The 13,193-nt window shown below is 55.4% G+C and overlaps 1 protein-coding gene across 3 annotated transcripts in view; it reads right to left on the minus strand.

The window, feature by feature from the left end:
- Nucleotides 1-17: 17 nt before the first annotated feature.
- Nucleotides 18-13,193, minus strand: part of SPTBN4 (spectrin beta, non-erythrocytic 4) — a 78,505-nt gene continuing 65,329 nt past the window's right edge. For 2 of the 3 annotated variants that reach the window (XM_045442309.1, XM_045442308.1), the window contains exons 26-36: nt 12,469-12,849; nt 11,083-11,327; nt 7,754-7,892; nt 7,576-7,660; nt 7,002-7,198; nt 5,801-6,423; nt 4,716-4,785; nt 3,810-4,102; nt 2,473-2,646; nt 2,280-2,322; nt 18-1,067 (exon numbers count right to left, since the gene is read on the minus strand). In XM_045442309.1, the coding sequence (XP_045298265.1) occupies nt 909-1,067; nt 2,280-2,322; nt 2,473-2,646; nt 3,810-4,102; nt 4,716-4,785; nt 5,801-6,423; nt 7,002-7,198; nt 7,576-7,660; nt 7,754-7,892; nt 11,083-11,327; nt 12,469-12,849 (2,409 nt within the window). In that variant the 3' untranslated portion in view covers nt 18-908. The remainder of the gene's footprint in view (nt 1,068-2,279; nt 2,323-2,472; nt 2,647-3,809; nt 4,103-4,715; nt 4,786-5,800; nt 6,424-7,001; nt 7,199-7,575; nt 7,661-7,753; nt 7,893-11,082; nt 11,328-12,468; nt 12,850-13,193) is intronic. The other variant, XR_006702571.1, reaches the window with a different exon arrangement.

A 13,193-nucleotide genomic window follows, 5' to 3' on the forward strand; every position in this document is an offset into this window, starting at 1 on the left:
GCGAACAAACCAGCATAGACCGTCAAAGCCAAAGTATTTATTATAGGTACATACAGTGTGCGCCTGCCACACCGCCCCACACCCCTGGGCCCCAGCGGCTCCTCCAGGTGGCTATGGGGGCTGCCCACAACCCGGTTCCCCCACTCCCTAGGGAGGTGCTTCTGCCAGAAGCATGCAGGGGGGAGGGCTTCCCCTCGCCCCTCCCCTCACGTAGCGACATTTACAGCTGGAGGGGGGAGGAGAGAGGAAGACAGTTTTGAGCTTTGACGCCCCTCCCATTAAAAGCCTTCGCGGATGCGGGGCAGGGGAGGAGGAGGTCGACGTTTTGCAAAAATAAACTAAAGTCAGGAATTAACCGCATGGCTCTGAGACGGCGGAGTGCAGGGGCTAAGGCCCCTTCACTCCTCCTTCCCAGACAGAGATCAAGGCAGCATTGGAAGTGAGGTAAAGGCGGGGAGGAGACGTCCCCTCCCCACCCCCTAGCACCCTGGATGGTCCAGGGGACCTCACCAGCGGCCCCATGCCCATCCCTAGGGCGGAGAGGGGGGCAGGAATTATCGCCCCTACCACCCCAGCTTCTTGGGGCAGGATCTGGGGATCGGGGCAGGGGGCTTGGCTCAACTGGCCCCTTACCCGCCCCTCCCAACTCAGTTATTGCATAAAAATAATGGAGCCCCAGCACCTGGGGTGGGGTGGCGAGCAGGAAGGGGCCGAGATATGGCTATAGGGGCAGCAATCCCCCCACCACTTCCTGGAGTGCAGAAGTCCCCTCCTTTCCAGTGCCCATCTTGGCGCGTCCGCAGTGTTGGTGGAACTAGGGGCTCCCGCCCCTGCGGAAGAGAAAGTGTCTTTGTGCCCACAGTGCGGAGAGAAGGGGCGGGGATGGGTCAGGCCCAGGGGGTGGGAAGTCACTTCCGGCGCCCGCTGGCCCTGCGCTCCCCTGCCTCCCGCTTGGGGTTGCCCTCATCCGTGGAGGACGTGGTAGGTAGTGTCTGCCCCCAGCGGGCGATCTCGGCGTGTTCTCCCACTGAAGCGGCCACAGCCTCCAGCCAGCCGTTCATCTCCTCCTGGGGGAGAGAGACAGGGCACAGAGTCCGGATTTGGAAGAAGGCAGACTGAGTAATAGATGAGCCTGGAATCGGACTGCCCTCTGAACTTCCGTTTTCCAGTCTATTAAATGGGGATGATAACAATAATGCAAACCGTCGCATAGCACTTCAAGATGTGCCAGGCTCTGTTGTAAGTGCTTCTGTGGATTAATTCACTTAATCCTATGCAATAGGATTATCTCTAACACCCACTATAGAGATAAACAACAACACAAACAATGATAACATCAGCGACAGTTATAGAGCACTGACCTTTACCAGGCCATGTTAAGTACTCTGTATGTATCAACTTAGTTCTCATTAGAACCCTAGAATGGAAAACTGTTTTCATCTCCATGTTAAAAGTAAATTGGCAGGGAGAGAATACAGGCCTACCCCAGAGCCTCTGGTAAGAATGAATGAGATGATGAGCATTATTTTCAACATCTCTTTAAACCACCTGCATGCCTGCTCCTCCCCTGACCTCTCCCCTTAGCCTCAGTCCCATTGTTCACTCTCTCCCACCCCCTCCTCCCCTCCCCACAGTCCGGCTGGGGGCCAGCCTTGTGCCCTCACATGTGGGTGCCTGTCCTGGTTGCCTCCTGGGCTCCACACCTCCTCTCTCCCTCTCCCCAGTCTACCCTGCACATTGTTGCCAAAGGATCTTTCTTAGACATCACTGTAACCTCTACCCCCCCCCCCCCAATCTTGCTCAAACTCTGCCATGGCTTCCCAATGCCCTTAGGACAAACTCCAACCCCCTCCAAATGGCCCACAATGCTCTGTGAGATCCAACCCCTGGGAACCTTTCTGGGATCCTTCCTCCTTGAACCCTCCACCAGCTCAGTTAATGCTTTGTATTTCTGTACCTCTGGTTCTTCTCTGCCTGTATCATCCCATTTTTTCACTAACTCCCATCTTTTATCTTTCCAGTGGTTCTTCAGGGGCCAAGGCAAGGAGGTTGGACTTTGTCCTGGGGCTTCCAGGCAGCCCTCCAGGTCCCTGCCTCCCCTCCCCCCCTCCTTAGGTTAGGAACTTCCTCTGGGCTCTCACTGTCAATAGGCTTTCCCATCATAGCCTGGTGACTCTGGCTTGTGTTTCTGGCTCACAGTTGCATCACTCTGGGCCAGAAACCAGCCAGCCAGGTTGCTCCTGAGGTCCAGAGAGGGGAGAGAAAGGACCAGATCTCACCTCATCTTTAGCCTGGAGCAAAAACTCGCTGCCATCCTGGGTCCTGTAGGAAGGGGACACAGAACTTGGGGAATCTGGGGCAGGGGCCCGGCCCACCCATCCACCAACTATCCTCCAGGGAAGCAGGGTATTGCTGGGGGGAGGAGGGGAGTCGGGCCTTGGATCCCTCCCCCTTGCCCATTGGGGGGCTCACTGGAGCTTGAAGACGTGCTTCTTTTTCTTGTAGTCACTAGCCACCTCGCTGGTGGCCTTGTGCAGGCTGAGCAGTGGCTCCCCGCCGTGTGTGCCCCCAGACGCCGGACCCTTGGCGTCCTTGTAGAAGCCCAGCTCCCCCTTGCTGAGAACGCAGTACAGGCTCACCCAAGACCTGGGGTGACGATATGGGGCTCAAGGCAGAGTCACAGCACTCTGCCTGGGAACTCTTCATTAATACCTTTCATGGCTGAAAACACCTGAGCCTTCCTTCTTCTTGGGCCTTTGCCTTAGTTGGGCCATGTGTCTGGGGTGCTCTTCCTTACGGATGTTCCTGAGCTGAGGGGAGACTCTCTAAGACTCTCAGTTCCAAGCCTTATGCTGACCCCTGCTGGGCCTGCCCTTCCATATCCCCTCCCATACTGAATTTCCTGAAGGCAAGACTTAAGCTGTCTTCTCCATAAGCCTTTGCTTGGGCGTGTTCTTTGCCGACTCCTTCACCCACCATGGAATCCCCTGAAAGGAGATCTCTGCGTCTTGTGTCTGGTATGAGAAATGCCTATCTCCTATTCGGCCAAAGCCTCAAAGGAGAAGGAAGTCTCTTGAGTGAAATACACAGAAGGTGCCCCTTTATTCCCACCTTGGCCTCACTACGAGGAAAAAAGACTGCCTCAAGGCAAAACCTCAACCTCTTTTGCCCTTTTCACATCTTGGGTCTAGGCCTCACTCTGCTCGCTGGCCACCTCTCCCCAGATTCTGCCTCCAGTTGGACAAAAAAAGGGTTGGACAAACATGAGCTGAACTCCAAGAGTAAGTCGCTATTTAGACATCTGCATGTGCCCCCTACCTCAGACCTCAGAGCTTGGGCTCTGTCCCTTTTCAGACCTCTCCATCCACCCCGGCAACAATTTGAAACTTCGAGGATGGATCCACCCCATTCATTGAGAAGTTGGATGACCTCTCCAAGCTTCACCTTACAAACCATTGGAACCCTGTAGACTAGACCCCAAATCCAATTTGCCATTAGCTCTATAGTTAGCTCCTGAGTTGGCTGCTATGAGTTTGGGTGGCAATTTATTTACATTTGGAATATTTTCTTCCTTTACGGTCCAGCTCCCCACCTAAGCTCCACCCCCTTGGCCACCGAACTAAACACTAAGTCCCGTTCCTCCAATTCAAAGATTCGAGTCCTTGGAGCCCCGCCCCTCTTCAGGCCCCGCCTACCCCCGCCACCCGTAGGACTCCAGGAAGTTTAGTACCACCCCCAGGCCCATCTATTCATTTATTGGACACTCTGAGCTTGGGACCCGCCTTCCAAAACCCCGCCCACACGCTCACCGGTTGGACGACTTGCGGTTAGCGTCGAGCTCGCGCTTGCGCAGCAGGAAGCCCTCGTGCTGCACTGTGTGAGTGGGCGGTGGCGGAGGCGCGGGGGCGGAGCCGCCCTGGGCCGGGGCGGAGCGCGAGCGCCGGCTTCCCCCGCCCTCACCACCCTCTCTGGGCCGCGGCCGCCGTCGCGGCTTGGGCCGGTCCCGTGCCCGCGGCCGGTCCGGCCGAGGTGTCCGCTCGGGCGGCTCAAGCCCGTTGGGCAGGCGGCCTGGGGGAAGCTCACGAGGCTGAGGCAGCGACGGCTGTGTGGAGGGAGGGGGAAGAGGGGTGCTGTCCATAGGGGGGGTGTTGGAGCCATCTGCCTGGGGGACTCACGAGTCTGGGGGTCCCATCTGTCTTGGAGGCGAGTATGGGAGGGCCTCAGGGCTGGAGACCCAACTTTTAGGGGCCCCATCGGTGTCGGGAGTGAGACTGTCAGGACTCCTGGGTTTGTAATCGCTCTCGATCTTAGGGAGGAAAGCGCTAGCTCTTTGGAGGTGGGTGTGCAGGCACGTTGATGTCCCGGCTGTCTGTAGGAGGAATCTGGGACTTCTGTGTGTGTGTGGCTGTCTGTGAGGATATGTGAACCCCCCACCGGGCTAGAGAAAGTCTAGGACAGATGTGGGAAGAGTGTGGAGTCTGTCTGTGTGTAGAGGGGAGTAGGAGTCTCCTTAGGTTGGTGGCCTTATCTTTCTTAAGGAGAGATTTTCAGTTTGTGGGAGGCATCTGGGGGCCCTTTCCATCACCCCCTGAGAATCTCTGCAGGGTTCAGATGGGGAGGGGGAGGCGGGAAGCAGGGCTAGGCATTGGTGTTTCTGACTCCTGCTGGGAGGAGAGGGTTCCCCATACCCCCACCCATCCTGAGGCTCAACTTACCCCAACAGGGAGCCCTGGGCCTGCTTCTTTCTCCTGCAGCTGCTCCACAATGTCAGCCAGGGTGGCCTTCCTGGGAGGGGGAGGCCGAAAGACCCAATGGAACTGGGGACGCCCTCTCCCAGGGACCAGCTTGGTTTTGGCTGGAGGAGCCTCCACCTCTTAACCTGAGATGCCAGGCCCCTGTTCACTTCTTCAGCTACCTTTCTCAGATGCTTGCCTTGTACACCATGGGTACTTGGAACATGTCTGCTGGAGGACAGAACCTCTCCTTTGAGTTTTAGCCAGAGAAAAATCCAAACTGGTGCCTTCAAGCCTTTGGACATTATGCTGCCTTTTTTCCCCACCCACCCCCTGAGATCCCAAGCCCCTCAGACTTCTTTGGTCATTTGGGGTCATCGCTATCCATTGTTTCCCCCGCTGGACTGGGATTTCCACCCAAACAGGGCTGAGGCTGGTATGGCCACTGCTCTCTCTAGCACATACCACATACAGAATGGGAACTCAGCAAACGTTCATGATATGCAAAATTAAAAAGGAGTCAAGAAGTCATCGTCTCCAAAACATATTTGACCAATGGTCTCTTAGTGGGGATATAGCTGATAAGATCAATCTGCCCATCATGCTCTGGTTAACACTGGACTCTGAAAGGCCTGGGTTCCAGTCCTGCTTCATCCAAACTGATCGACTTGCCCTCTCTGAGCCTCAGTTGCCCCATCCATAAAATGGAGATGACAGTAGCCCCCAGTTTAAATGGCAGAGAAAGACTGTGATGTGATGAAGGGTTAGAAGATGGTTTCACCATTAGCCCAGTAGAGAAACTGAGGTGCAGGAAGGACAAAATCCCTGCCTGGGCCACCTAGGCAGGGGCCAGAACTCAGTAGCTAAGTCCTTTCCTCCAACAGAACTGCCACTGTGGGACCATGGGCACCTCTCCTCGTCTCCTTCAGCCTGTTTGCACCTCTGCAAAATGGGTACCAGGGCAGTAAGCAGTTCTGAGCCCCAGCAGCCCTCCCCACGGGCCCGCGTGGCTCCAGGAGCTCTCCGTGTCCCCGCTCCCTCATTCCCTGGGCACCTGAGGGCCTCACCCCTTGGCCAGCTCTCCTCTGGTTGGCATCTCCTGTTCGCTGGACTCCTGTCTCTCCAACCGCCGCTCGCGTCGCTCGCGCCGCCGCTCCATCTGCTCATAGCGGCCCAGGGTGAGGCTGTGTGCCGCCTCGTGGTCCGCGGACTCCTGCCGCTCTGGCCGTCGCCTCCGCGCAGCCTCCTCGGGTTGATCGGCCGATTCCTGACGCTCCGGTCGCCGCCTCCTGGGCAGCTCCTCGGCGCGATCAGCTGACTCCTGGCGCTCCGGGCGCGGCCGGACCTGCTCCGCCGCCGCCGCGAGGGCCCCGGGGGTCTCCGCCGCATCCTCGGGTGCGGCCGGCGGGGCTGGAGTCTCCACCCTCCCCGGGATCTCCGGCAGCCGGTCGATGCGCGGCTGGAGGCGCTCGGGCTTGAGCTCCTGGCGCACGTACCCCACCCGGGTCCGCACCTCTGCGGACAGTGTGTCCGAGGCCCGACGAGCCAGGGGCTCCAAGCCCCTCTCGTAGCCCCCTGGCCGCAGTAGGGGCGCTGCCTTGGCCGCCAGTTCCGTGGGGTCTCCAAAGAACTTGCGTCCCAGCAGGGGCGTCGGGGGCTGCTTGCTCTGTTCCGCCTTGAGTTTCTCTATCTGGGAACGGAGGGGCCAAGGTCAGGTAAAGGGGCCGTGGGGGTGGGCGGTCTGGGAAGACGCCTCTGGGTTGTCTCCCACACCATGCAGTTTAATAGTTTCTATTACTGACAAGGCAAGGTTGTGCAGGCCTGCGTCCATGTTTTCTGCCTGCCAGGAACTTAATTCCTTTCTTCCTTGGCAAACATCTAGTGTTAGGAGTCGGCTAAATAATCACTTTCTCTAGGTGACTTTCTGACCCTCACTGCCTCCTTCCTGAATGTCCCCTAACCCAGGGCATTGAAACAAGGGTCTCTCCTCATTCTTCAAGTCTCACTCAGATAGGCCTCCCCCTACGCCAGGACAAGTGCTCTGGGCTCCCACAGCACCTTGTGTTTCCCCCATCCCAGCCCTGGGCTGTCACTGTCTGGTGACAGGTCTGTCCCCTTCCTCTCCCCCACCGGACTGGGAGCCCAGTGAGGGTCTGTCTCAGCCCTCACTCAACCCAGCACTGAGTACCAAGTTCCAGTCCCGGTATGTCTGTCTCATATAGATGGATGGGGATGGGGGGGGGGGTGGGCAGGATCTCGGGTGCTGACCGTGGTCAGGCGCCGCAGAGAGCTGAACCTTTCTTCCCAGGCTGCAGCCGCTTTGCGGAAGGCCTCGTGTCGCCGGATAAGCTGTTCCACCTCATCCACGCTGCTGCCCAGCTCCCGGCTCTGCAGGAGCGGCTCTTGGGCTGTCAGCCAGGCATCGGCCACCACTGCCTCCTGGGCAAATTGGTGCACTTCCAGCACTGAGGGGAGACATTGGGGGTGAAGGTGAAGGGTGCACCTGTGGGCCCTTCACAGGGCACTGGCTGTTTTCTCTGGCCCTCCACCCCGCCCCCTCCACACCCTCCCGCTTCCTGTATCCCAGCCCTGACCACTCTGGGCTCTGCAGGAATGAGAGGGGCTGGGGGTATTTCTGAGGGCACCAGCTTCTCCCCTAGGTGTCCACCACCAGAGATTCAATGGCAAGACAGTCCTCTTGTCCACCGCCGCCCCCCAGGCCATCGTGTTTGCTGCTGGGCACCCATGAGTGGTGTACAAAGCATGCTGGGTCACCCTCTGGGCCTTTCCAAACATGCCAATCCCTGTGCCCTTGAACCCCATGCATCTGGGCCCCACTCACTCTGCTGCAGCCATTCCCAATGGCGGTCCCACTTCTCTGACACCTCCTCCTTCCTGGTTCCCAGCTTGTCCAGCTGTGCCTGGATCTGGGAGTGGTGGATGGGTAGGAGAGGCGTCAAGGGAGGTTCCTGCCCCAACGGGCACAGATGGCAGAGGGGCACCCCCGCGCCCCTTCCCACCTCGTCAGCCATGGCACTCTTGTTGAGCAGCAGAGAGCGCCCCAGCTCCTGGCAGGCTGTCAGCTCAGGCACCCGTGCCTCCAGCTCAGTCTTCAGGCCCTGGTGGTAGTTCATGAGCACCTCCACTGACGACACGTCCCTACAGTGGTCGGGGGCGGGAATCTGAGCCTCAGATAGCCTCTCCAGGCCCCCATGGCAGATGCAAGTCCCGGATGAACCCAGATCCCTGAGCTAGCTGTTTGGTAGCATCTCAGGACACCCACCTTGTCAGGCCAGGTGCTGAGGGGCCAAGCTCTTCACTGACTCAGTGACTCCAACTTTTTCCAAGGTGCTCAAACGGCACATTCTGGTGATTCTAACCTCAGGCGTCAAGATCTAATTTTTCTAACTTTTTTTTTTTTTTTAATTTTTTTTTTCAACGTTTATTTATTTTTGGGACAGAGAGAGACAGAGCATGAACGGGGGAGGGGCAGAGAGAGAGGGAGACACAGAATCGGAAACAGGCTCCAGGCTCTGAGCCATCAGCCCAGAGCGTGACGCGGGGCTCGAACTCACGGACCGCGAGATCGTGACCTGGCTGAAGTCGGACGCTTAACCGACTGCGCCACCCAGGCGCCCCTTTTCTAACTTTTTAAAGCTAAGCTTCTGAAGGCTCCACTGGCCAATGATCTGAACTTTCCAAGTCTGGGCTATCCAAATGGTAGGCAGCCGCTAGACCTGGGTAGCAAGTGAGCCCTTGAAATGTGGCTGGTCTGAATTGAGATGTGTTGAAGTGTAAAGTACACATCCTATTCTGAAGACTGTAAAATAGCCCAATAATTTTATTTATTAAAAAAAATATCTTTTGGAGGCGCCTGGGCAACTCAATTTCGGTTAAGCGCCTGACTTTGGCTCAGATCATGATCTCACAATTTGTGAGTTCAAGTCCTACATTGGGCTCTGTGCTGACAGCTCAGAGCCTGGAACCTGCTTCGGATTCTGTGTCTCCCTCTCTCTGCCCCTCCCCCGCTCACACTCTCTCTCTCTCTCTCTCTCTCTCTCTCTCTCAAATATAAATAAACATTAAAATATATTCTTAATTTTTTTAAAGTAAGCTCTACCCCCCAACATGGGGCTCGAACTTATGATCCTGAGATCAAGATCCTGGCTCACGCTCTACTGACTGAGCCAGCCAGGTGCTCCTCAATAATTTTAATACTGACTACATGTTGAAATGATATATATTTGGGTTAGTAAAATGAATCACTAAAATTAATTTTCACTTGCCTCTTTGTACTTTTTTATTGAGTTAAAAAAAATTTTTTAAAGTAATCTCCACACCCAACCTGGGGCTCAGACTTACAACCTTGAGATCAAGGGTTGTGTGCTCTACTGCCTGAGACAGCCAGACACCCCTGTACTTTTCTGATGTGTTGACAAGAAAAGCTTAAATTACATATGTGGCTCACATCTGTGGCTTGCATTATGTATCTACCGGACGGTGCTGTTCTCAGCTATCCTATGCCGAAACAAATCCCAAACTTCTGAAGGTTCCCCCAGTCAGCAAGCATAGCTTTGTAAGACTTAATACAGCCAAACTTACTTCTGAAGATCCTGAATTATAATGATTCCCGCCTAAGACTTAGTACGTCTGGAATGATCTATTTCCCCAAAGTGCCCTCCTCTGAAGTTCTCCATCTCAGTAAATTCACCCATTCATCCATTGACTCCTCTTTTTCTCTCAGCCCCTGAAGCTAACTCATCAGTCAGACCGGACATCTATAACTTTAAAACACACACTGTGAAATGCTGTGACACCTCTGAGATTTTGTATTAAAAGAACTCAGCAAGGGGTGAAGGGAGAGTTGGGGAGCACACAGATGAAACAAGGTAGGCCAAATGTTGATGGGTGTTCATTCTCTGCGTGGGGGTTCACTGTACTGTTATCACGACTTCCGTGTACATTTGAAATTTTTCCTAATAAACATTTTTTTTAATTCCTAAAATGAATAACTTCTCCCCATCTCTACAACCATCACACTGAACCAAGCCCCCATCATCTCTCACCTGGATTATAGCAGCAGCCTCCTGGCTGGTGCACCTGTTTCTACCCCTGTTCTCTGTACTCCTTTTCCCACAAGGCATCGGGAGTAATCTTTCTCAAATGCACCTCATATCACATCGCTCCCCTGCGGTGAAGTCTCCCACGGCTCCCAACTCAGGAAAAAAGGCAAACTCCTCACCATGCCCTGTTGCCCCTCCCAGCTCATTTCCTACCACTCTCTACTCTCCCCCACCCCCACTCACTCCATCCAACCGTAATGATTGTCTAGCTCCTCCTCAAAATACAACCTACCTCAGGGTCTTTGCACTTGCTGATCCTTCCACCTGGAAAACTCTTCCCCGCCCCCCCCCCCAAAAAAAAACTTTACCCAACTCACCATCACTTCCCCCAAACTTTACCCAACTCACCATCACTTCCCCCAAACTTTACCCAACTCACCATCACTTCCTTTAGGCCTCCATTCAAACATCACATCCTCAGAGAGGCCTTGCCAGCTAGCACCTCATCCCCTTACCTTGCTTTGTCTTCTGAGCGCTTATTACTACCTGAAATAATATTAGGTGCTTTTTAATTTATTTGTTGCCTGCCTCTATGCTCAGAATGTAAGCAGCATCAGGGAAGCAGCTTGGTCTTGCTAACCATCCACGCACAGTAGGCATTCAAGAAATATTTGCTGAGTAAATGAACGTAGGCAAGGCCTCACAGTCAGAGTCACCACTCTCCAAATCCCTGTCTTCCTGGACACGCTGCTGAACTACATTTCCCAGCCTCCCCTGCAGACAGGTTGGGGCTCCTGGGCTGACAGATGGGAGTGCAGGTTTAGTCCCTGAAACCTCCCATGCGATCTTTCTCTCCTCTTCAGCGACTGCAACTTCTGGGGCCAAGTGATGGAAAGCCCTTGGGTCCCCATCACCGCGGGATGGGTTTCTGTTGGCCGCTCACTTTGAAGCGTCAGGTCAGCAATAAATCAGTGCCCTCCACCCACTAGGTTAAGCCACAAATGCAGTCCCACACCTTGCTTTCCCTATCCTGACTGCAGCCCACTCCATGATGTGACACAGGGAGGGCAGCAGTGGGCAACTGGGAAGGCCGGAAGGCAAGAGGATGCCCTGAGCTGCCAAGGCCAGGCCTGACAAGGGGTCATAGCACACATGAAGCATTTCGTCCAGTGCCTGGCAGTTGGGTATTGAGATTTCTTCAGGGAAGGGGACTGCCGATGGGCTGCGGCGGGGAGGGGGGTGGTGCCCAGAGGCAGGTAGGGAGCCCGAGGTGGGATGAGGGGCACCTGGGCTTGTCAGCTGCCCCAATCTGGCCGGCGATGCCGTCCATCCAGGAGAGCAGGTCACGGGCCTGGCTGTGGAATCGCAGCGCGTCGGCCGTCGAGCTGACGTGCAGGCGGGCGTCTTCACAGGCTGCCAGCAGCTCCTTCCAGCCCTGCAGCACCTCCTGCTCCCGGCTGGCGATGGCCTCTGCGTGCTCACCCGCGTACACCGTCCGCAGCTGGGCTGCCCCCTCCTGCAGCTGCCGTACCTGCGGGGCGTGCCCGGTCCAGCGCCGGCCCTCCTCGGGAGCCAGGCCCCGCCCCCCGGATCCGGGCCCCGCCCCGCCTCGGCTGGCCAGGTGTAATGAGCCGCCACCCTTGTGATCCCACAACTGGGTCTCCCCCTTACCCGCTGCCTGATTTCTGTTTGGTTTGCCCACTTTCTGATTGCTTTCTAGACGTATACCATGTTTCACTCACGTCTGCCGCCTGTTTGTCATTGACTCACCTGCGTTCTGACTGCTTTTGGACCTATGACCAGGTGACCAGGTTTCTTTCAGTCCGCTGCCTGATTTCTTTTGGTCTGAGAGCCCTACTTCCACTGGGTCTGCCTCTACCTCAGTACAGACCGATCTGATTTCCTTCAGGAAACCTCTTTCCACCCTGATATTGAGTAGACATACTGTCCATTTTTTTCTTCACTCAGTTTTTTTTTTTTTTTTCAGACTCACTACCTACTGCCCAAGTTCCTTCAGAATGGTTATTCAGTTACTATTAGGTCTCCTACTCAATTTCTATCGGCTCTGCCATGTGAGTTCTACCAGACCGGCCACTCACTGCCTATTGGTTCAGCCGCCTGACTTCTTTTGGAGTGACCACCATATTTCTATCAGATCCACTGCCTAATCACTATCAGTCTCTCTGCTTGATTTCTAACAGTCTGACAGTCTAACAGCTCCATTGTCATTTCCATGAAACCCACTCCCATCAAAGTTCTTGCAGGAAAATCATAGGATACCATCCGAGACCTATCAAATTTCTATCTGCCCCAGAGCCAAATTTCTCTTAACCCTCTGAAATTTCCTTTAGGCTCTCCATGTGGATTTGGAAAAGATTCCCTTCACAGTTTCTAGGAGAACTCCTGCCATTGGAAACTCTGTCTGATTTCTATCGGACATTCTGTACCGCCTTTCCCCCCACACTGCCTGAGTTCTACGCACCAAGCAATCAGGCGGTTTTCTGCCTGCCCCATCATCTGGCTTCTCCCTGTTCTGTGGTCTGTTTTCATCTGTTCTACTGTCTAATGTCGATCTGTTCTACAGCCTGACTTTCGCCTGCTCTGCAGCCCAACATGCCTTGGCCACACTGTCCAGGCCCTCCCACCTCCCCTCTTGGCCACCGGCACCCCACCTGGGACACGAGGAGCTGCAGGTCATGCTCAAAGGCCCGCAGGGTCCGCTGCATGGAGCTGGCGCTGGGTCTCGGCTCAGGTGGGGCGGTCAGACGGGGCAGTCGCCTCCGCTTCTCCTCGATCTGACCCTGAAGCTCTCGGGCATCGCTGAAGAACTTATGCAGCTCCCGAGAGGCAGCCAGCAGCTGAGCCCTTGTGCCCATAAGCTCCAGCAGCTCGGCCCAGGCCTCGTTCAGCCCGTCCTTCCACTCAGCCATGGTGGCCGCCGCTGTGTGGCCGCACTCAATCAGCTCATCCACCATCTGGTTCACGGCCGCCAGCCGCTCCCGCCCTGCCGTGCCCGTCTCACTGGCGAACTCGGAGAATTTCTCCTGCAGCACCTGCCACCAGGAACACAGCATGGGCCAAGGCCCTGTACACACGAGCCCCCTCCAGCCCACCGTCTTGTACCGTGTAAGAGTAATAATAGTAACGATGATGATGACGGTCACGAGAAAAAGCAAGATCGAATGCTCATCGAGCACTTGCTCTGTAGCAATAACAGCAGCAAGAAAAATAATCTGATGACAGTAACTGACGCCATCTTGGGCACCGTGTGTGCTGGGTATTGTCCTAAGTGCCTTACACTCTGGTAAATTCTTGGGGCTCACAAAAGAGCCAAGAGGTGGGTGCTATGACCATCCTCGGATTCGAGCTGGGGAAGCTGAGGCCCAGAGAACCTCAG

This window comes from Leopardus geoffroyi, chromosome E2 (genome assembly GCF_018350155.1).
Source record: "Leopardus geoffroyi isolate Oge1 chromosome E2, O.geoffroyi_Oge1_pat1.0, whole genome shotgun sequence".
Taxonomy (NCBI): domain Eukaryota; kingdom Metazoa; phylum Chordata; class Mammalia; order Carnivora; family Felidae; genus Leopardus; species Leopardus geoffroyi.